Below are 24394 nucleotides of genomic sequence, written 5' to 3' on the forward strand. Positions count from 1 at the left end.
TTCACAGCAGCTCTTCAAGTACATAGAGGACAGACAGTATGTTTGAAAAAAAAAATCTTGATTTTTGTGGCATATGTGAAGCACTGTGAAAGAAGGTAAGCCTCTAGAGGTTTGACACTATTTAGGTAAATATTCATTTGCATTACCTGGAAGATCATCAGCAGTAATGAACAAAAAGACAACTGCATTGTGTTTCAGGTCATTTGGCTTTCTTGCAGGAATCTGTGCCACCCAAATTGTTTGATCCAGTGAATCTGCAAGGAAAGGTCTCTGAGGCCCCCGTCTGCTGACTGCATGACAAACTCTAAAGGAAATGCCAGTCGAGATGGCCCGGGACCTGGAGGAAACAGCATCATCCTCAGAGGATGAGGAGGCGGTAAGCCAAGAGTAAGTAATAGCAAGCCTGCTTTTGACCCTTTGCGTTCAGGATGGAAAACAGTTCTCTTTTACTCAAATCCTCTTTTACCCAATATCCTTCCTTTGGTGTTGTCTGACTCTGGTTTTAGTTTTCATACATGGTCTAATTCAAGATCTTATTATTGGGTGACCATCAGCTATTTGAAATGAGATAAGGCTCTGTTTCTGGGTTCATGAGTGAACATTGGCTCTAGACGTTGCAGGTAGTATGTCTTAGTAAACTCTTGATCAGAGCTCCTAACATACGAGATTTTGAAATTTTTAGATATTGAAGAAAAGTAGATCTCTCAATTCTGTGACATTGGGTATTTTCTCAAAAGCCTTTAGGATGATAGAATGATGATACTAAGAAGTTATTTGAGGGCTTCCCTTGTAGCGCAGTGGTTGAGAATCTGCCTGCCAGTGCAGGGGACATGGGTTCAAGCCCTGGTCTGGGAGGATCCCACATGCCGCGGAGCAACTGGGCCCGTGAGCCACAACTACTGAGCCTGCGCATCTGGAGCCTGTGCTCCACAACAGGAGGGGCCGCGATAGTGAGAAGCTCATGCACCACGATGAAAAGTGGCCCCCGCTTGCCGCAACTAGAGAAAGCCCTCGCACAGAAACGAAGACCCAACACAGCCAAAAATAAATATAAAAATAAATAATTTAATTAAAAAAAAAAAAAGAAGAAGAATCCGCCTGCCAAGGCAGGGGACACAGGTTCGAGCCCTGGTCCAGGAAGATCCCACATGCGGTGGAGTGGCTAAGCCCATGTGCCACAACTACTGAGCCTGTGCTCTAGAGCCCGCGAGCCACAACTACTGAGCCCACGTGCTGCAACTACTGAAGCCCATGCGCCTGGAGCTCATGCTCCACAACAAGAGAAGCCACCGCAATAAGAAGCCCACGCACCGCAACAAAGAGTAGCCCCCGCTCGCTGCGAAAGCCTGCACACAGCAACGAAGACCCAACACAGGCAAAAATAAATAAATTAATTAATTGAAAAAAAAAAAAAATTATTTGAGTAAGTGTGGAGCAGGACATTAGAATTCTATAGCCTGTGCTGAGTCTATTGAGACACATAGCTTTCCTGAGTTCTTTTAGATAAGAGTCAAGTTTCTTCATTGCTGGATTCTCATAATAATATAAATGAATGATAGTGATAAGTGTAGCTGCTATAGGTGATGGTAAGAGCTTTAACTGCTGTATCTCATTTAATCTAAAGATGTTATTATTCCCACTTTTTTAAGTTCAGCCCCACAAATATCAAAGAACTTCCTCAGGGATGTGTAGAGAGTGATAAATTGAGATTCAGACCTAGCTTTCCTGAATTTTGAAGCACTTAGATGTTTTGCCTCCTTTAACATTAATTATTACTTGACACAGAGAATAAAGAGAGAATCTGGCTTAAAGGTAACATTAGTTTTAAAGATTCTCTGTAAGTCCACTAGGATTCATGTTCTATATAACCTGAAAAGTGGGGATGATATCTCCCAGGCTGTTTTTTTCCTTTTCTTTTTTTTTTTCTTAATTTATTTATTTAATTTATTTATTTTTGGCTGTGTTGGGTCTTCATTGCTGCACGTGGGCTTTCTCTAGTTGCGGCGAGCGGGGGGCTACCCTTCGTTGCAGTGTGCGGCTTCTTACGGTAGTGGCTTCTCTTGTTGTGGAGCATGGGCTCTAGGCGCACAGGCTTCAGTATTTGCAGCACACAGGCTCAGTAGTTGTGGCTCGCGGGCTCTAGAGCACAACCTCAGTAGTTGTGGCGCACAGGCTTAGTTGCTCCGCGGCATGTGGGATCTTCCTGGACCAGGGATTGAGCCCATGTCCCCCGCATTGGCAGGCGGATTCTTAACCACTGCGCCACCAGGGAAGCCCCTCCCACGCTGTTTTTTGGGATATAGTTAGGATCAAATAGGATAATGTGTATGAAATTACTTTTAAATGATAAAGTACCATACAAATGTTAAGGCATTATTTTTATTGGATTTTATATTGAATTTAAAGTGTATTTCTTATTATAAAGTAGAAGATTACATTATTTAATGTAATTTGAAAAAAAATTATTGAAGCATTAGTAAAGCTTTGGGGAAAGGCTTCTCATCACTATTAGGTCATAGAAAATAGTAGAGATTTGATATTATATTTGGGTCATTCTCATTCAGGATAATTAAATGGATAATTCTCTCTGGTCACTTTGCCTTCTTGTGACTTTTTGTTTTCTGTGTGCTGCCTCTTACCCACTTCACAAAAATTTTAACTTCTGCTTCAAACATCAGTCTTTCTGATTCAAGATCTTTTACTTCATGACTGTCTCTTTTATTAGTGGGCTTATAGGTTGGGCCCAACAAGTATTAGGTTGAACTGTATGAAATTGCTATTTTGGTAGGTCAAAAACAGTCAAATATTGAGAATTTTAGGTGGTTCAACCTAATATTTTAGTAAGCACCCAATAAATGCTTGCTGACTGAGTGACTAACTTAATGAGTAAATAAATGGAGGCTTCATGCTTTAGATCACCTTAGGTCTTTTAAGTGCTTAAAATACATTTCATTACAAAGAATACCAATTGCATTGAAGTGCAGTTATCAGAATTTTTTAAAAAACCAAACTTGTGGTATAGTAATATGTACATCTTTATTAATACATTAAATAACAAGATCATTCATTTAAAACATGAGAAAGTTAGACTTTATTTTCTAAAGACAGCAACATGAAGACTGTTTTTGCTTAATTTGCATGAGACCATCATACTTGGGTGGTCTTTGATTAACACTTAAAAGTGGGGAATACCAAGAAACATCATAGATGTCTGGATCACCACTGTGAAATGTCACCATTTGGTAGCTGAATGATTGCTTGAGAGTGGAGAGTTGCCAAATTGTTGTCCATCCTCATCACACCAGATGAGAAGACTGTAATCACAGGTGATCTAGTGGCAATTTTAATAACTACCATAACTTATAAGCAGTGATAAATGTCAGTGATATTTTGAGATGTCTGCAACAACTGTAATTTGGTATAAAAAAAATCTGTAATTTCAGACAGAGTAAAAAACACAGGTAATACTATTACTACTGTGTTTGGTGCCTGTATTCGTAATTGAGAAACATTAAATTTCTAGTAGAAGTTAGTGAAAATACAGGTGTCATTCCACCTTCCCCCCACCCTCCCCATCCAAATTCACAGACCTTATGCTCCTCTTCCTTTTAAACTCCTACTGTTAGTTTTGATTGTTAATGTTCCATTAGCTCATGTCTATCAGATACTTGTTTTATACATTAGGAATCTTAAGTCAATCTTGTTCACACCTGGAACAACATGCTTACATTTTTAACGTTTTGGAAGTTAGAAGGTCTTAAATCATCTAAGGATGTTGACTTGATCCAAAGATATATATCCATGGACATCTGCTAGATCTGCTCAGAACTCTAGGCTGTATTAAAGTATTGATGCCTTGCAGTCCTGGACATTAGAGCTAGAAACTGTCCAGGCATCCTTGTTTTGCATGGCATTATTTCAAATAGTAAATGTAAAGGGGCTCTTTTTCTGTATTTTGTTTGGGGTTCCCAAATATAAATTTATATAGAGATGTGGAAACGTTAATTTGATGTAAGGTTTCTTTAGTCACTAAAAAAAATATTTAATTCTGATTGTAAAAGCTGGCTTTAGATCAGTTACAAAGATCATCAACAAATGATTATGTAGTGAGTGCTACAGTTCAGAGAAAGAATACATCACTGTGGGCTGGAGGAGCTATGGAAGGCTCCAAGGAGGTGGTGAGGTGAGCTGGGCTTTAGAGAGTGGGATTAAATGAACAGAGAGAAGTGGGGAAGGCATTTCCAGCAGGGACATTGGTATGAATGAGACACTGAGGCTTTGAGTTATGTAGGTTGGATCCCAGGAGTGAATAATATCTATTACTCAGGAAATTGCTTCTTAAAAACCAAAACGGGGGCTTCCCTGGTGGCGCAGTGGTTGAGAATCTGCCTGCTAATGTAGGGGACACGGGTTCGCGCCCTGGTCTGGGAAGATCCCACATGCCGCGGAGCAACTAGGCCCGTGAGCCACAACTGCTGAGCCTGCGCGTCTGGAGCCTGTGCTCCGCAACAAGAGAGGCCACGATAGTGAGAGGCCCACGCACCGCAATGAAGAGTGGCCCCCGCTTGCCACAACTACAGAAAGCCCTAGCACAGAAACGAAGACCCAACATAGCAATCAATCAATCAATCAATAAATCTTTAAAAAAAAAAAAAAAAAAGAAGGGTAGGGTTCTATACCCGCACACATACACACAAGTATATGATTATATTAAAAAAAAAACAAAACAAAACCAAAACGTTCTTAGGCTTTCAGTAAAGTGTAAACCATAAAACTGGTCTACTTTGGTTATTAGTCATCCAAGTTTTTTGTTCTTTCATGTCTGTAAAAGCATAATTTCTTATTATGTACCAGTTTCTGGTGTAAATGAAAATTTAAAGTCCCAATTTTCAGCTTCCTAATCATTTTGAATCTTTTCCCTTTAGCACCACCTGGTGGGAGCATGCTTTTAATGACAGTGCAACGTCTGCCTTAAGCGTGTTTGGGTCGACCTTACTGAACTAATGATTTGTCTACTACCTCTTTTCTCTTTTCAGAGGTTGTAAGTGAAAAGATTCTGTGTCAGGGATTTGGCTTTCTATAGATAGTATGGTTAAGGCCGTGTCTCTTGTCAGCTGTGTATGTTTATTGTGTTTCTGACTCTCATCAGGCATTTTTACCTTTTATCCGTAATCCATTGTTCATAAGTGCTAAGGCACAGTGGTGCCAGTTTGCAGCTAGAGATGGGTTGACAAGGAACTTTCGATAGTTTCCAGAGTTTCTGTCTAAGACTTGATAGTTTAGGCTGCCTAATTTTTCCTCTGTCCTCTGACTTAGAAATATAGTGAAAAAAATTAAAGTTGGAAGAGAGCATAGGAATCATCTGGCCCTATACCCACCTTTTACAGGTGTTTAAGATTAAAAAGCAAGCAAACCACACACAAAAAATCTTTCTTGCACCCTATAAACACCAATTTCTCACAAATGGGCACTGTCACCCAAGTCAAATCGCAAGAAAAATAAGCATCCACATTCCATTTCTAGAAGCCAGGAAATGAACTAGGTATGGTGTTCTCTGCTTTCCTCAGTAAAGCTCTTGGCAGCTCATCCCAAGTCTAAAGGCTGCCTCACCTCTAAGATTGGTAGCCTGGCAGCCTGTGCATTTAAAGCGTGGATCTGTTTAAACCTGTACTGGGAGGGTCTAACTTGGCCCTGAGGTTTGTGGTATGGCCTTTGTTAAGGGGTGTGGTCATGTGAGTTTTTGAGAGCAGCCTGAATCTTGGCTAAATGGATCTTATTCCATATAAGGAATTGATTAATTTCAGTTCCCAAAGGGTTGAGTTTAAGGTGTTTATACAAAAAATCACTGAAATGTGTGATTAGGGAGATGGAAGGGTGGAAAGAGCACAGACACTTGGGTTCATATACCTGTTCTCTTACTTAACCAGCTATATGACCTTAAGCAAATTGCTCAACCTCTCTGAACACCTTTTCTTCAGTTCATAGTGCAGGCAAGAGGATTAAGTGAGATAACATGTGAAAGCTCTTAGTTTAATTCCTGACACATAGTAGGGACTCAGGTCATTTCTTTCCTACCTTCATGCACTAAGACAGTTGGAGAGTTTTCTAATCTGTGAATAAATACACATCTGTCTGAGATTGATTAAACAGAGATTTCTGGAAGATAGGAAGAGAATAAAATCAGAGGTCCTTTTCTGGAGGAAAACATTGTTCCGTTTGGTATAGGCTTCCTTTAAAATATGTGGTTTTAACTGGGGTACTTGTATTAATTTAGGGTTCCTAGCTCAGAATCTTAGGATGGATCATCAAATTGGCTTAAAAAGGGACTATAGGGTGTAAAAATGGTCTGTCAATTATTGTGACTATTTTAGTTAGGATTCTTATTTGTGCCAGGGACTAAGACATAAATTGTCCTAAATAATAAAGGGAATTTATGAACTCATATTTAGGAAAGGCTTGATTCTGCAACTGCACATTTGCCACTCAGGATCTCATTTCTCTTGTTCTTTCAGTCAGGCTCCCGCAGACTTTCTCCTTTACCAACAGCTCCAGGCTCTCCTTCCAAGGTCACAAAATGACACTTGCACTTCCAGACCTCATTCTCTTACACCATCAAGGGGAGGAGGCCATCTCTCCTGCAGCTGCTACAGAAGAGAAAGCATCGCTTTCTTAGAGGGTCACACGACATATCTCCTGACACTGGCTCCAGCTGGTTTATGTCCTCATCCCTGAACCAGTAACTGTAACTGGGGGATGGAAAACCCTGATTGGCCGAAGCCAGTCAAGGCCCGTCCCTGCAGCAGGAACAGAGTTAATCTTAAACAGACCATCTGACTAAGAATGGGCGATGAATGGTTTCCCATAGGACATTTGGGATGCTTGTTCCAGAAGAAGGGGAAAGTGGCTCAGCAGCAAACCACAGTGATGTGCTTCAGTTGTTAACTCAGATTTTGAGCTGTAGATTCATAAAGCCTTTTGTTATGGTTGTAGAGATCATCCATGCATCGTGTGGACCGGAGGCTGCAGGAGAATTCCAGTTCTGGTGTTCCATGCTGAGGCTGTTCTGACAAAGGACAATGGTATTCGAGTGATTGGAGGTAGGTGTGACCTTCCCCACTGAGGGCAGGGCTGGGCATGGCCCTGACAACCTCGTCTTACAGAAAAGTGATAACCATATTTAGTTAGGGAAAGGGCCTTGGTCATGAGAATATTCTATTGATTTTTTTATACTTGAAAGGATTATTTGTGATTTCTTAAATTGTTTTCTGCATATTAAATTGTTTTTCCTCTTTTTTTTGTTTTAGAATTACGTGTACATGTGTTTATTTTTTTGTTTTTTTCTTCCAGTTTTATAGAGAGATCATTGACATACACCACTGTACAAGTTTAAGGTGTACAGCATAGTGATTTAACTTACATACATCATGAGATGATTATCACAATAAGTTTAACGATACTGTTTTTTATAATTATGGTAAAATACACGAAACAAAATTTACCATTCTTACCATTTTAAAGTATACAACTCAGTGGCATTTAGTACATTCACAGTATTGTGCACCCATCACCACTATCTAGTTCCAGAACATTTTCATCTAAAAGTAAACCCTGTACCCATTAAGCAGTCACTCCCCAACCCCCTTATCCCAGCTCCTGGCAACCACTAATCTTTCTGTCTCTATGGCTTTACCTAATCTGGATATTTCATATAAATGGACTCATACAATACATAGCCTTTTTTGTCTGGCTTCTTACACTTAGCATAATGTTTTCAAGGTTCATCCATATTTTAGGATATGTCAATACTTCATTCCTTTTTGCGGCTGAATAACATCCCATTGTATGGATATACCACATTTTGTTTATCCATCAGTTGATGGATAAGTGTTTCCAGCTTTTGGCTCTTGTAAATAGTGCTGCTATGAACATTCATGCACAAGTTTTTGTCTGAACACCTGTTTTTAGTTCTTTTGGGTATATACCTAGGAATGGAATTGCTAAGTTGTATGGTAATTCTATGTTTAACTTATTAAGGAACTGCCAAAGGATTTTCCACAGTGACTGCACAATTTTACGTTCCCACCAACAATATATGAGAGTTGCAATTTCTCCATATCCTCAGTAACATTCGTTGTTTTCTGTTTTTTAGAATATAGCTATACTAATGGGTGTGAAGTGGTATCTTATTGTGGTTATGATTTGCATTTCCCTAATGATTAATGACATTGAGCAGCTTTTCATGTTCCTTTTGGCCATTTATATAATCTCCTTTGGAGAAATGTCTGTCAAGATTTTTGCCTATTTTTTAATCGGGTTGCTTATCTTTTTGTTGTTGAGTTGTAAGGGTTCTTTATACGTTCTGGATACTAGACCCTTATCAGAAAAATGATTTCCAAATATTTTTTCCTTTGTGGTTTGTCTTTTCATGCTCTTGATAGTGTTCTTTCATGGGGAAAAGTTTTTCATTTTGATGATGTTCTATTTATCTACTTTTTCTCTTATTGCTTATGCTTTTGGTGTCATATCTAAGAAACCATTGCCTAACCCAAAGTCATGATCCCTGTGCTTTCTTCTAAGAGTTTTATAGTTTAAGCTCTTAAATTTAGAGCTAAATGGTCTTTGTTCCATTTTGACTTAATTTTTTTATATAGTGTGAGATAAGGGTCAACCTTCATTCTTTTACATGTGGATATCCAGTTGCCCCAGCATGATTAGTTGAAGAGACTATTCTTTCCTTACTAAATGATCTTGGCACTATTGTTGAAAATCAGTAGACCATTAGATGTATGGGTTTATTTCTGGACTCTTAATATTCTGTCAGTCTGTTTGTTTATCCTTATACCAGTGCCATATTATTTTTATTACTGTATCTTTATACTAAGTTTTGAAATTGGGAAGTGTGAGTCCTCTAACTTTGTTCTTCATTTTCAACATTTTTTTGCTATTCAGGGTCCTTTGCAATTCCATATGAATTTTGGGATCAGCTTTTTCATTTCTGCAAAAATGGCTGTTGTGATTTTGGTAGGGAGTACATTGAATCTGTAAATTGCTTTTGGAAGTATTGCCATCTTAGTGTTAAGTCTTCCAGTCCATGAACATGGGATGTCTTTCCATTTATTTAGTTCTTCTTTAGTTCCTGTAGCAATGTTTTATAGTTTGCTGTGTGCAAGTCTTGTAGCTCCTTGGTTAACTTTATTCTTCAATATTTTATTCTTTTTGATGCTATTATAAATGGAATTGCTTTCTCAATTTCATTTTTGGATTGTTCATTGTCAGTGTATAGAAATACTATTGATTTTTTTTAATAAATTTATTTTATTATTTTATTTTATTTATTTATTGTTTCTGGCTGCGTTGGGTCTTCATTGCTGCGCGAGGGCTTTTCTCTGGTTGCGGCGAGTGGGGGCTACTCTTTGTTGTGGTTCGCAGGCTTCTCATTGTGGTGACTTCTCTTGTTGTGGAGCACGGGCTCTAGGAGCACGGGCTTCAGTAGTTGTGGCACGTGGGCTCAGTAGTTGTGGCTCGTGGGCTCTAGAGCGCAGGATCAGTAGTGGCTCATGGGCTTAGCTGCTCTGCGACATGCGGGATCTTCCCAGACCAGAGCTCAAACCCATGTCCCCTGCACTGGCAGGCAGATGCTCAACCACTGCGCCACCAGGGAAGCCTTACTATTGATTTTTTGTATACTGATCCTGTATCCTGAAACCTTGCTGAACTCATTTATTAGCTGTAATAGTGAGAGAGAGAGAGAGAGTGTGTGTGTGTGTGTGTGTGTGTGTGTGTGTGTGTGTTCTTTAGGATTATCTCTATACAAGATCATGTCATCAGTAAATAGAGATTTTACTTCTTCCTCTCTAACCTGAATACCTCCCTCCCTCCCTCTCTTTCTTTTTCTTCTTCTTTTTCCTAATTGCTCTGGCTAGAACTTCCAGTACAGTGTTGAATAGAAGTGAAAATGGGCATCTTTGTCTTCTTCCTGATCTTAGGGGGAAAGCTTTCTATCTTTCACCATTCGGTATGATGTTAGCTATGGGTTTTCATAAATGCCCTTTATCCTGTTGAGGAAGTTCCCTTCTATTCCTTTGTTGAGTGTTTTTATCATACAGCGGTGTTGCATTTTGTCAAATGCTTTTTCTGCATCAATCGAGATGATTCTATGTTTTTTTTCCTTCATTTTATTAATGTGGTATATTACATCGATTGACTTTTGTATATTGAACCACCCTTGCATTCCTGAGATAAATCTCACTTGAGCATGGTATATAGTCCTTTTAATATGCTGCTGGATTTGGTTTGCTAGTATTTTGTTTAGGATGTTTGCATCTATATTCATAAGGGATATTGTTCTGTAATTTTCTTTTCTTTTGATGTCTTTGTCTGGCTTTGGTATCAGGGTAATGCTGCCCTCATAGAATGAGTTCCTTCCTCCTCTTTGGAAGAGTTTGAAAAGGATTGGTGTCAATTCTTTAAATGTTTGATAGAATTCACCAGTGAAGCATCTAGTCCTTAGCTTTTCTTTGTTGGAAGGTTTTTGATTACTGGTTCAACCTCTACTTGTCTATTCTATTTTCTATTTCTTATTGAGTCTGTTTTGGTAGTTTGTGTGTTTCTCTAGGTTTTTTTCCATTTTATTTAGTTTATCTAATTTTGTTGGCATACAGTTGTTCATAGTATTCTTTTATAATCCTTTTTATTTCTGTAATACAGTAGTAATGTCCCCACCTTCATTTCTGATTTTAGTAATTTGAATCTTTTCTCTTTGTTTTTAGTCAGTCTAACTAAAAGTTTGTCAATTTTGAGACTCATTTTAAAGAGCAAACTTATTATTTTGCTTACTTTCTCTATTGTTTTTGTATTCTTAATTTCATTTATGTCCACTCCTCTTTGACTTTAAGCAGTGCTCTGAACCCTGGTGTTAATCTGTAGCTGTCTTCAAAGGTTACATACTATGGATCCAAACTTTTGTGCGATATGGTGGAAAGAGTCTATACATGGGTTCTCAGTCAATATTTCAGATTCCATCTTTGCCATTTACTAGCTGTGAGTCTTGTGCAATCACTTAAACTCTCTTAATCCATTTCATTATTAGTAAAATGGAGATAATAGCTACCTTGCAGGCATTGTAAGAATGAGATCACTAATGTTCAGCACACAGTAGGCATTCAAAACTTGTGCTGCTTACTCTATTTGTTGAACAGGATCTGCTCTACCTTGAGATGACTTTAAGGTCTGTCCTTGCCCCATAATAAGCCAGAGTTCAAAGGACAGTGAGCACCTGCTTCTGGGATTTGAATTCTCCTCCTTCCCCAAGGGTCGTGGTGTTCTAATCCCCTCAGCAAGTTGCTAGGTTACCACTTAAAGGGACATGGTTCATTCATGTTCTCTGAAGCTGGAGTCTCTGAAGATTTACTAACATTTGCTGAGAATCTCCCACTAAATATGATTAGAGTCAAAACATCAAAGGTGCGTAAAAACAACAGAAGTAAATAATCCGACCCCCCAGCATACTTCTTTTGGTTTGTTTGTCACATAAATGAATCCATGTATTCTGTGACAATAGACCCTTCCTTTTTAGAATACCTAATAACATTTATTGGAAATTAGCATCCATCAATGTAATCATGCCATTATTCAAGCAATCACTATTTTCTAGAACCTATAAGTCTTTGGATTATTTTCCTGTACATCTTCCTGTGTTTAAGGAAGAAGCCACTAAACTTTTTTCTCAAACTCTGTTTTTGAATTTTCTGTATATTCCCAATTCCTTGAGGTTTAATAATTTTCTTCACCTTCCTTTATGAAAAGAACAATTTGAATGAGTTTTGTTAGTTGCTACCTCAGATTTCAGAATTGTTAAACCTCTTGGTCTATTTTTTTTTTCTCTCTCTCTCTTAAATAGCTGACATAGATCTGCTCAGATCATAATACTGAGTTAAATCCCCTTGAGAAGTGTATCTGGGGCATTAGTTATCTTCTGTTGATCTTAGAGTGTTAGATTCCAACCTTGTTTTTTCTGTTATCTATTAAATGTTTCATTGAATTCACTGTTAATATTTTGGATACAGTAAGATTTCATATGCTTTATTTGTGAAATATTCCAGGAGTATGTTTTTTTTCTCACCATATCCATGTTTTTTTCAAAATTGTGTATACTTTGAACATGGAAATGGGATTGCATTTTATTTTATTTTATTTATTTATTTTAAAGTATGTATGTAGGGCTTCCCTGGTGGCGCAGTGGTTGAGAGTCTGCCTGCCAATGCAGGGGACACGGGTTCAAGTCCTGGTCTGGGAAGATCCCACATGCCGCGGAGCAACTAGGCCCGTGAGCCACAACTACTGAGCCTGCGCGTCTGGAGCCTGTTCTCCGCAACAAGAGAGGCCGCGATAATGAGAGGCCTGCGCACCGCGATGAAGAGTGGCCCCCGCTTGCCACAACTAGAGGAAGCCCTCGCACAGAAACGAAGACCCAACACAGCCAAAAATAAATAAATAAATAAAATAAAATAAATTTAAAAAAAATAAATAAATAAAGTATGTATGTATTTATTTATTTGGTTGTGCTGGATCTTAGTTGCAGCAGGCAGCCTCCTTAGTTGCGGCTTGCTGTCTCCTTAGTTGTGGTGCGTGGGCTCCTTAGTTGTGGCATGCGAACTCTTAGTTGCAGCATGTGGGATCTGGTTTCCTGACCAGGGATTGAACCCGGGGCCCCTGCATTGGGAGCACAGAGTCTTAACCAGTGCGCCACCAGGGAAGTCCTGGGATTGCATTTTAGGGGCAACAGATATTTTCAATTTAATCTTTTCCTAGAATGAAGTATTCTGTATTTTGCCTCTGAATGTGTCTGTTTCATAAATTTGGATTTGTATAGACTAGCACTGTCCAACAGAAATATGATGTAAGCTGTATATGTAATTTTTCAGTAGCCTTATCAAAAAAAGTAAGCAGAAATAGGTGAAATTAATTTTAATAATATATTTTATTTAATCCAAATTATCATTTCCACTTTTACTCAGCATAAAAAAATCATGAAGATATTTTACATCCAGTGTGTATTGTACACTTTTAGTACATCTCCATATGGTGCAAAATTTTCATTGGAAGCATTTGGTCTGTATTTGGATTTCATAAATCTTTTTTTTTTTTTTTTTTAATTTTTATTTATTATTTATTTATTATGTTTATTTTTGGCTGTGTTGGGTCTTAGTTTCTGTGTGAGGGCTTTCTCCAGTTGCGGCAAGTGGGGGCCACTCTTCATCGCGGTGCGCGGGCCTGTCACTATCGCGGCCTCTCTTGTTGCGGAGCAGAGGCTCCAGACGCTCAGGCTCAGTAGTTGTGGCTCACGGGCCCAGTTGCTCCGCAGCATGTGGGATCTTCCCAGACCAGGGCTCGAACCCGTGTCCCCTGCATTGGCAGGCAGATTCTCAACCACTGCGCCACCAGGGAAGCCCCCATAAATCTTATAGTTGAAATTGTAGTCAATTCCTATGTTCAAGTTGGTCCAAACAAGTTTTCCAATAACTGAATTGAGTATCAGTTTTAAAATTGAAATTAGAATTTATTAAATTTAAATAAAATGAAAAATTCAATTCCTTTGTCACACTAGTCACATTTCAAGTGCTCAAGTTACATGTGGCTAGTGACAGCCATATTCAACTGTGCACGTAAGGACCCAGTTTTCTGACAGTAAGGCAAAGATACACTGTGTTGCCATCGAAGGGGTTATTCTTGTATTCTAAAGGCAAAAGAATGTTAGTTTTATCTTCATTCTAGTTTCCCATGCTAGTTTGGACCAAACCCCTTAGGGCACTTCACCACTTCCTAGGTGCTTCTGTGCTGACAGATTATTGGTTCCTTGATTGTCTTTGCTCTGCTACAGTCAGTCCTGGAACTTACCAGGGGTCCTAGTTCTTCAGATTGTCCCCTGCGATGCATGTGAGTTGTTGAAGAGGAAATTCTACAGTCTCATAGTGGAATTGATGAGATGCGTGTGTGTTCAGAGGCTTAGATGTTGGGTGTTTTGCAGTTTGCTAGCAGGACCGTGCCCTGCCTCTTGTTTTTTTATGGAAGAAAACATGGCGAAGGTGGTTCTGTCAGGAACAGTTGAACAGGTTCGGTTTGTGGTTGCAGTTCTCCATTTGACCCTCGCTAGGGAGAGGGAGCCCAGGCTTACCAGCTATTTCAGGAGAAGCCTAGAAATCTAGATTTTTATGTGACTTCTTCCAATCTTAAAAGGTTAGCAAGTAATTCAACTTTATACTGAAAACACCACGAGGGATGGACAAACTGTGTCTGTAGGCTGGATTTGGCTCCTGGGTTACCATTTTATAATCTCTGGTCTAATATGTGCTGGTAAGCAGCATTACTGGTTGTAGGGCCGTTGGACACAGAGCATGAACGCGGGGTAAAATCCCTATAGCAGTCACAGTTGCTTTCCATCATTCCACCCTGCCTCTCTCGCACTCCCCTTTTAGAACATGTTCAGTGTATCTGAGTTGGGTTATAGTTGGTTGGTTTGGATTAGAAGTAAGTGGCCAGGGACTTCCCTGGTGACCCAGTGGTTAAGAAGCCGCTGCCAATGCAGGGGACATGGGTTCGAGCCCTGGTCCGGGAAGATCCCACGTGCCGCGGAGCAACTAAGCCCGTGCACTACAGCTACTGAGCCTGCGCTCTAGAGCCCCCAACCCACAAGTACTGAGCCCGCGAGCCACAACTACTGAGCCTGCATGCCACAGCTACTGAAGCCCGTGCGCCTAGAGCCCGTGCTCCTCAACAAGAGAAGCCACCGCAATGAGAAGCCCGTGCACCGCAACAAAGAGTAGCCCCCGCTCGCCTCAACTAGAGAAAGCCTGCGCGCAGCAAGGAAGACCCATCACAGCCAAAAATAAATAAATCAATAAATTTATTAAAAAAAAAAAAAGAAGTAGGTGGTCACTGCTTACATACCATGAGAATCAGGTCTGCCACTGAGCACAGTGATGACTGCATTTTACTTCTATATTAGGAGAAGTAGGAGAAAGAGTATTAATAGCATTCTTATTTTTTAACTTGCTATATAAAATGTATAATTTACTGTGTATTATACTATGTATTTATATATGTATTAGTAGCTATTTTACTATGTGTTTACTTTTTTACTGTATGTAAATTTTTTTCTATGTATCAGCAAGCTTTCTTTTTTCGGGGGGCTGTACCATGCAGCTTGCGGATCTTAGTTTCCCAACCCGGGATTGAACACAGGCCACAGCAGTGAAAGCGCTGAGTCCTAACCACCGGACAGCCAGGGAATTCCCATATCAGCAAGCTTTCCTATTCTAAAAGCTCTACGTGTATTAACTGATTTAGTGCTTTTAACTACCCTGTGAGATAAGTACCTTTGTTATCAACCCCATTTTATAAGTGAGGAAATTGAGCATAGTGAAATTAAATAACTTATTTAAGACAGCAGGCAGGAAGTAGTAGAGCCAGGATTTGAACCCCGGCAGTTTGACTCCAGAGACATACTTTTTCTTTTATTATTCCCCTTCTCCCCCAGTCCCCACGTAATCATTCTCTATTTTTCCACACACCTGACCAACCATCTTCTCCGTGGCCTGGGGCAAGCACTGCAGAACAGTCAGAGAATCGGGTGCAGTCCTGGTCCCCAGCAGTTGATGAGGCTTTGGCTTTTTATGTGCAAGAATGGAGCTGTCAGTGATCAGTTATCATAATGAAAAAGACCTGGTTTTCTGAACATTTTATTTAAAGAAATAAAAAAACCGTCTGGCAAGTTATAAGTATAGTACAATGAATTCATGTATACTATTTCCTTGCTTTCACCAGTTATTAACATTTTGCCATGTTTGCTTCACCCTTCTTTCTCTCTCTGAACCATTTGAAAATTAGTTCACATACTTCAGACCTAAATACCTTATTCAACATGTTTATCCTAAGAACAAGGGCATCCTCTCTATAACCACAGTACACTGATGACACTCAGGAAATCTGTCATTGCTAAAACACTCTTATCTAATATACAATCCCTGCCCAGATTTCCTCAATTGTTCCAATTTTGTCCTTTATCTTTTTTTCTTTTCTTTCAAATCCAGGATCCAATCAGAGATTGCATTTAGTTGTCATATTTCTTTAGTCTCCTTTATATCTACAACCATTTACTGGATTTTTTTTTTTTTTTTGGTCTTTCATAACATTGGCATTTTTAAAGATTCCAGACTAGTTGCTTTGCAGATGTCCTTAAGTTTGGGCTTGTCAGATTGATTCCACATGTTTAGATTAAAAGGGTTAAAAAAGGTTGAAAAAGGTTAAAAAGGATAAAAAAGTTGAAAAAAATTTGTAGGAATATCATTTAATGAAGTCATGTCCTCAGTGTATCACATTAAAAAGCATATGATGTCATTATATTGCATTACTGGTGATGACAAGTTTGATCATTTGGTTAAGATAGTGTTTACCAGATTGCTTCATTGTAAAGGTACCCTTCTTCTTTGTTATAAGCATTCTCTGGGGTGATATTTTGAGATGTATGAATATCCTATTCTCCAGTAGTCTCTCACTGTTGGTATTCACTGATTTTTGTCTGAATCACTTACTACTGTAGTTTTTGTAAAATGGTGATTTTCTATTTCAGTTTTTCCTTCTACATTTATTAGCTGGCTTTTCTGTAAAGAAGAGCTTTCCCTTCTATGGGAAAGTAATAGTCTCCCAAAGATGTCTACCTCCTAATCCCCAGAACCTGTGAAAATGTTACCTGACTTAGCAAAGCGGAATTGAGGTCATAGATGGAATTAAGGTTGCTAATCAGCTAACCCTTAAGATAAGGAGATTCTTCAAGTGGGCCCAATGTAATTACAGGAGTCCTTTAAAATAGGAGACAGAAGAAGAGTCAGACTGATGCAGTGTGAGAAGGACTAGACCTGTCATTGCTGGCTTTGAAGATAGAAGAAGAATAGGGGCAGCTTTCCTCTAGAAGCTGGAAAAAGAAAGGGAGTGGGCCCTACCCAGAGCCTATAGAAAGGAACGCAGTCCTGCCAATGCCTTGATGACACTTGTATCGGACTTCTGACCTAGAAAGCCAGTAGTATACCTTCTCACTTTCTTATCAGTGTGGATTCATGGGTTGTTTTCTTTCTTATAAGTGAGTTAAAATCTTTTCCTGTTAGTATTCATTTTTATATTCCGATTTCCTCAAATTTGGCCTTGGGGAGCCCCTTCAAGATCCTTGTGACATGTTCTCAATCCTTGTGACTGTCCTCTTTTTTGGCATAGCAAGATATTCCACACCTATCTTGTACTTTCCTTCCTCAACTTGGAATCAGAACACAAACTCCTTTTTTTATATCTTTTTAAATGTATTATGTTCATATATCTCCAAAGATTGAATGTGTCCTGGATTGAGCTATTTTACAATCTTAATGAATATACAGTTGAGCAAAAGAATAAGAATAAATTAAAATTTTTATAAATAATAAACATAAAAGTAAAAAAAATCCATTTCTTCATAATATGAATTGAGTGTTTACAAAATTAATTGGTTCATTTATCCATGGTTGAATATTGCTTATTGCTAGAATGAAACAGAGTTCAGCTAATTTCTCTTTCTATTGATTGTTTTTATAGAGGTAAGCTTTAGGAAACCTTAGAACACAAACTCTTGAGCAGTGCACTGTGCTGCTTCTTACATTAAACTCTGCACTGTTTTTCTTATAAAAATATTGCAAAGACAACATAATAGTGATTGACCATTGGGAAAACCTTGTAACTGGGCTTCAGAGTTTGCCGCAAGAATGAGAAGTATGGAGTGTCTGGCCTTATCATTCCAGTCCTCCTGTGTCTGCTTGGCATGGTGTTCCTGCCAGGGCTGGGCAAGTAGCAGCAGGGATTTACGAATATTTTCACCTAAAGTTATAAAACGAAATGCTTATCTTTGACTGTAGAGGCTGAATTTTGTTCCGGAGCCTGTCCATAAGTTTCTGTATTATACTCACTCAGAAATGGTTCAGTATGCAGTCCTTTAAAAAAATCGTTCTGTAGAATTCTTAGCTAACAGTTTATAGTGACGCATAGAAAGAGATTGAATGTAATGCGCCAGAGAAAACTTTAGTCTTTGGGGCTATGTAGAAACCTCACATGATTACAGACATTCCTCTTAGACAGGGGTCACAAGCACAGAATGCTCTCAGGGGCCTGGCAGGAGATAAGAATGAGTGAAGCAGGTCAGGTGGGGACGGTGCTGAACTGGACAGCGCAGGCCTGTCCTGCAGGGAGCACTTGCACTTCTCTGGTTGACTCTTGCCTTGCCAGAGAGAGAGCCCAGGATTGCCAGGGTTTTCAAGAGAAGTCCAGAAATCTAGATTTTTATATGAATTCCTCCAATTTTAAAAGGTTAACAATTAACTCAATTTTATTTTTAAAGCACAAGGAGGAACGAACAAACCATGTCTGCAGATTGGTTTTGGCCCTCGTGTCAGCAGTTTATAACCTCTGGTCTAAGATATGCTGGTAACCAACATTGTTGCACATGAGGGCTATTTAGAACGGCGTTCTTAGCCTTTTTGGTGCAGTGGGTGGCGTTGGCAGTATGGGGAAGCTTATGGGTCTCTTCTCAGAATAATGTTTTTTAAGTGTATTTTAAAAATACGTAAGACTACAAAGAAAATAAATTGTATTGAAGTGTAGTTCTCAAAATATTTTTAAAAACCAAATTTGTGATATGTATGCCTTTTATTAGTACATTAAATAACATGATCTAGTGGTAGGTCTGTTCACTGCCATAATTTTTAAATACTGTGGGAGTAAGTGATTTTTTTTTGGCCGCGCTGCGCAGCTTTCAGTATCTCAGTCCCCGACCAAGAATTGAACCTGCGCCACGGCAGTGAAAGCCTGGAGTCCTAACCACTAGGCCACCAGAGAACTCCTGAGAATAAGTGATTTTTTGAGATAACTGTAACAACTGTAAAAGAGTGTTAGAATACCTGACATCTGTTGTTGGCAGGGTCACAGGCATTGCTAATACTATTCTCCTTTGTTGCCTACATTCCTAATTGAAGGTAATGTTAAATTGGAACTAGAATTTGGTGAAAACAAGGATGTCATTCCTCCCCTGCCCGCCCCCATCCATGTTTAGTGACAGCCAATGAATCTCAGGTTTAGGACCCTTGGTCCAAAATAATCCTTAACCTACTTATAGTAGCCTAAGGATAGCAGTGTAGTGTTATTGAGTGTAATTAAGCCAGCCACCATCTTACAGTTTATTTCTTTTATTTCTTTCTCTATAGTTAACTTTCTGGTTACTGAACTTGATTCTGTGTTTTTCTTTAGAACGTTATCACTTGTCTTACAAGATTGTACGAACAGACAGTCGCCTGGTTCGCAGCATCCTGACAGCCCATGGATTTCATGAAGTAAGCTCATTTTTACTACCTTACCTTATCTGCTCAAAAGCTGAAAATCCTAGCCACCTAACTGACTGTCAGCTAACAGGGCAAGCTCTAGAAAGTACACGGGACCACTCCTTAGTGATGATGCAGAACTTTCATTGACTTTCTGAGTCACTTTACCAATTTTTCCTTGAAATACATGGGAAACATTTCCACAAGATTTTGTGGGGGTTTTTTTAGGGAAAGAAATTTTTTTTTTCCTTGCTGTGTTTTTAGGCATGGGCTAGAGACAGAGTTTCCCATAAGGAATTGTCTAATACCCAATTAAACCTCTTTGATTGCAAGCAACAGAAACAGACTCTGCCCAACATAAACCAAAAGGGATTTATAGTAAAGATGTACATAGAACGGCTAGCAGAACCAGAGGAAAAGCTGAAAAAGCAGACCTTTGGAAGAAGAGAGAATGCAATAGCTCCAGGGATCTGGCAACAGAAGTCTTCAAGACCACCTTTACTGCTGTGGAATGAATCGACTGCATTCATTGTCCTTGTGCCTTTCTCTGCTCAAGAAGCATATTCTGGAGATAGAATGATTGGCCTAGCTTGGGTCAAGGGTCCACTCCTTGGGGGAAGGGAGGAGCAGGTGATTGCCAGGTCCTTTAAAACCAAGGAGTATGTTATTCCCAAAGAAAATTGGGAAAATGGGGATTTGACATCAAAAGGCAAAGGCAAATATGCTGGATGGGCTTCCACTGTGGATATTTTGAGACAGTTGATAAAAGTCTGGTTGCTCGCTTCTTATCCTAGGTTGAGGTATGAAGTAGACATTTTGAGGAAGTTCTGATACCAGTTTATATACTGTCTTTGTTGCTGTTTTATTTCCAGGGCTTAACATGGTACCTGTCACATCAGAGGCAGAGAGTACATAATTGTTGAATGAATGGACAAATGGATTCTAATGAATGAATGAATGAATTCTAAGTTGGTTTGCTACTATAAGGTTTTAGATCTGATCATCACTTTATACCCAGCATCTGCAAGGATATAAGGACAGTCTGAGAAGGGAGTTTTGGGGTTGGGTCCTCATCTCTCACTTCGATATGCAAGAATATTTAGAGATATCATGGACTTCTATAAAAGGATTAATTCTACTTTTTGCATGTGGTACTTGTCTAACTCTCTCATTCTTTAAACTTGCTTATCCCTCTGTTCTGTACCCTCAGCTTTTGTCTTACTAGGCTCACATCCTAACTGGCCCGCCCCTGTGAGTGCTCTGTGGATGAAAAATCTCTATGACTTTTTACTTCCATCACTCTTCCAGGGACTGTCTCTGGTGTTTCTTTCTTTTTTTTTTTTTTTTTTTAATAAATTTATTTATTTATTTTTGGCTGCGTTGGGTCTTCGTTGCTGCGCGCGGGCTTTGTCTAGTTGCGGCAAGTGGTGGCTACTCTTCATTGTGGTGCGTGGTCTTCTCATTGCAGTGGCTTCTCTTGTTGTGGAGCATGGGCTCTAGGTGCACGGGCTTCAGTAGTTGTGGCACGTGGGCTCAGTAGTTGTGGCTCACGAGCTCTAGAGCGCAGGCTCAGTAGTTGTGGCACACGGGCTTAGGTGCACCGCGGCATGTGGGATCTTCCCGGACCAGGGCTCGGACCCGTGTCCCCTGCATTGGCAGGCAGATTCTTAACCACGGCGCCACCAGGGAAGTCCCTCTGGTGTTTCTTATCTTGTCTTTTTATCTGCCCTTAGGTTCACCCAAGCAGCACTGACTATAACCTAATGTGGACAGGATCCCACCTGAAGCCCTTTTTACTTCGCACCCTCTCTGAAGCACAAAAGGTTAATCACTTTCCCAGGTAATGCTCTTGTAGCTACTTTGCTCCATTTAAAGGTACCTGACATTGAGGCATGTAGCCAGCAGAGATAATTAACATCCTTTAAAAAAAAAAAGAAGTCTGTGATATAGGGCAGCAGTCTGCAAATGAAACTGAGGTGTTCACATCCCTGGACATACCTGAAGACTTTGCAAGGAGTCTGTAGGATGGATGGTTTTAAAATACACTACTTCTGGATTGCAAATCCCATAGATTCTCTTTCCTAAAATTGAGCTGCTTGTGAGCCCCTCATGTGGATAGGTTCTCCCTTCTCACCTTCTTTTTCATAGTTACTGTTTTTTCCCTTTATAAAAGAACGGCCCACCTAGAATCTTAATATGGTGCATTGTCCTGGGGTGTAAAAATTTCAAGGGTTGCAAAGAAAGGAACAAAAATATTGGTGTTTAATTCAGGTAATAGCATAACAAATCTTTTTGCGTGATAATGATTTCCATTTCTTTGCTTTTAACAGAATTGAAGAAGGACATAATCAAGTTGTCAGCTGATAGATCATTAAATATAAAATTTAAAGATAGGTCATCTTGTGACTTTTGACATATAATTAGAAAAGAGTTCAAAGAATTGAATGATATTGCTGTATTAAACTTCTGCCAGTCTCATTGGTTAACGTCAGCCTAGAGAGGCAATATTGCCTAGTGGCTAGAAGCACGGGCTCTGCAGCCAGCTAACCTGGGCCCAGATCGCAGTTCCGCTGACTGATCTTGGGCAAGTGAGCTTTCTGAGCGTCAGCTTCCTCATTGGTAAAAAGAAGGTACTAATGACACACGCTTTGTAGGACTATCGTGAGGATTTAATAAGTGCTTAGAACATCACATGCCTTCCACATAGTAAACACTATATAAGTGTTAGCTATTATATTTGTGAACAAGGTTTCTCAGTGTTTACATCTATGAAAGAGAAAATAGGAATAGAATTGATGCTGAAACCCTGCATTATTCTAGCAGTGAGTAATTTTCAACTATGGAGAGATACATGACCTATTGGAGAAGAGGGCAGCTAATCTCATCTGTCTAATGAAGAGATGCAAATCTAATAGGAATTTTCTTATTTGCTCAGTGGTTGAGTTATATTTTATTTCCAGGACTTATGCCCCAGGTACTCACTCATGCTAACAAGTTTTGTTTTCAGTCACTTCATATACTTGTCTCCTCATTTTTTAGAAACGAAGGCTCTTTCTTGATTATTCAATTCTACTGTCTTATACTCAGTCAATGGGTATAAATACCCAGCCTATGCTGTCTCTAATGTCAAATAGTTTCTTCATAATCTTAGATAAATGTATATTTTGTATCTTTATAACAAGTTCCAGTTTTATTTTATGTCTGAGCTTCATGGGCAGAAAATAATTTAAACTTTATTTTCTTCCTTACTGCCTGGAAGATGTGGATTTGGTTTTCTAAATGTGTGACTGGGTGCTTGAAGTGAATCAGATGCAACTATTTTAAATAGGTATTTAAACAGTCTTAAAATAGCTCACAGTAGAGACCGCATTCCTAATTCCTGTTAGTAGTATATTATTTATTTCAATAGTTTTTGAACTATTCCTGTAGGTGTATAGGAATTCCACCTCAATTTGGACTCAGTCAGTATTAATAAATTCTAACGTATATTTTCTTCACTTCTCTTTGAATGTGTTATACATGTATGTTTGGGAATATTAATAATCCATTACCTAAATGCAGTATACTTTGTGGCTTCTGGTGCTATGTATTTTCTAAGAAAATACATAGCACCAGAAGTTAGAAGTCTTTTTCAATCCAAAGACTTCTAACTCACATGCAAGAGGAATGCAAACACTTGAAATGTTTCCAATATTATTGTGTACTCTTTTTATGTGATTTTTTATTTTAAATAATTTTAGACTTTTAGAAAAGTTGCAAAAATAATATAGAGTTCCTATGTGCCCTTTACCCAGTTTTCCTAATGTTAAATCAGTTATAACCATAGTATAGTTATCAAAATGGAGAAATTGATGTTAGTATAATGTACATTTTAATAAAAATTTATAATATTTACAGTGTTTTGATGAATTGTGTACTATGTTCTTACAATGATAGGTCAATATATGTATAACAAGTACAGCCTTATGATCACAGGAAATTAAAAAATATTAAACGTAATTTGTATACATATTTTCATTGTAGAGAAGGTATAATATAATATAAAAGACTTACAAGCATTAAATATGTTCTGTTAGGCTAAGCTGTTCTTTGGGGGAAATGGAATGGAAGGAGTAAAAGCAAAAGTGAATTGGGGGATGTCTGGGTGGGAGTAAGCGAGGCTTCTGGGGTGCTGGGAATGTTCTATGCTCAGTGGTGTTCACACAGGTGACCAAAATTCATCATGCTTTGCAGTTGTGATTTGTGTACTTTCCTGTTTATACGTTACTTTCAGTAAAAAGTATAGTATTGTAAAAAGTGAAAAATTTACCGACAAAAAGAGCCTTTTCTTTTATAGTACTTTTAAAATGTACAGTGGCTAGTGAATCCTGATGTTATTTAGGTTCCCTTGAATATACTCAAAAGGATACTGTTATAGTTTTATTTTAAAATTATATTTGCCATTCATTGGATCCTTTGGAACATTTTAAATTTATGATGAAAAATCTTAGATGCCAACTAAGAGGATACATAGTTTCCCAAAATTTGTATCGGGAGTACCAAGCAAAAATGTTTGGAGACCACTAATATTGGGTAACTGTAGGAGAATTTGTTGTTTCTCTTATCCTCTGGTTCAGTGTTTCCTTTTTTTTTTTTTTTTTTTGATTTTGACATACCGTTGCATTCAAGAGTTTATTTTATTTATTTATTTTTTTAAAAAATTTTTAAATCTTTCTTTTCTTTTTTTTTAAATTTTGAATTTTATTTTATTTATCTTTTTATACAGCAGGTTCTTATTAGTCATCCATTTTATACACATCAGTGTATACATGTCAATCCCAATCTCCCAATTCATCACACCACCACCCCCGCCTCCACCGCTTTCCCCCCTTGGTGACCATACGTTTGTTCTCTACATCTGTGTCTCAGTTTCTGTCCTGTAAACCAGTTCATCTGTACCATTTTTCTAGGTTCTACATATATGTGTTAATATACGATATTTGTTTTTCTCTTTCTGACTTACTTCA

General features: G+C 38.7%; 1 protein-coding gene across 12 annotated transcripts in view; it reads left to right on the plus strand.

Annotated features, from left to right (window-relative positions):
* TTLL5 (tubulin tyrosine ligase like 5) overlaps window positions 1–24394 on the plus strand; it is a 325193-nt gene that overhangs the window by 1394 nt on the left and 299405 nt on the right. For all 12 annotated transcript variants that reach the window (XM_057543387.1, XM_057543385.1, XM_057543396.1 and 9 more), the window contains exons 2-5: window positions 219–387; window positions 6991–7097; window positions 19318–19400; window positions 21122–21228. In XM_057543387.1, the coding sequence (XP_057399370.1) occupies window positions 314–387; window positions 6991–7097; window positions 19318–19400; window positions 21122–21228 (371 nt within the window). In that variant the 5' untranslated portion in view covers window positions 219–313. The remainder of the gene's footprint in view (window positions 1–218; window positions 388–6990; window positions 7098–19317; window positions 19401–21121; window positions 21229–24394) is intronic.

Source organism: Balaenoptera acutorostrata, chromosome 3, assembly GCF_949987535.1.
Source record: "Balaenoptera acutorostrata chromosome 3, mBalAcu1.1, whole genome shotgun sequence".
NCBI lineage: Eukaryota > Metazoa > Chordata > Mammalia > Artiodactyla > Balaenopteridae > Balaenoptera > Balaenoptera acutorostrata.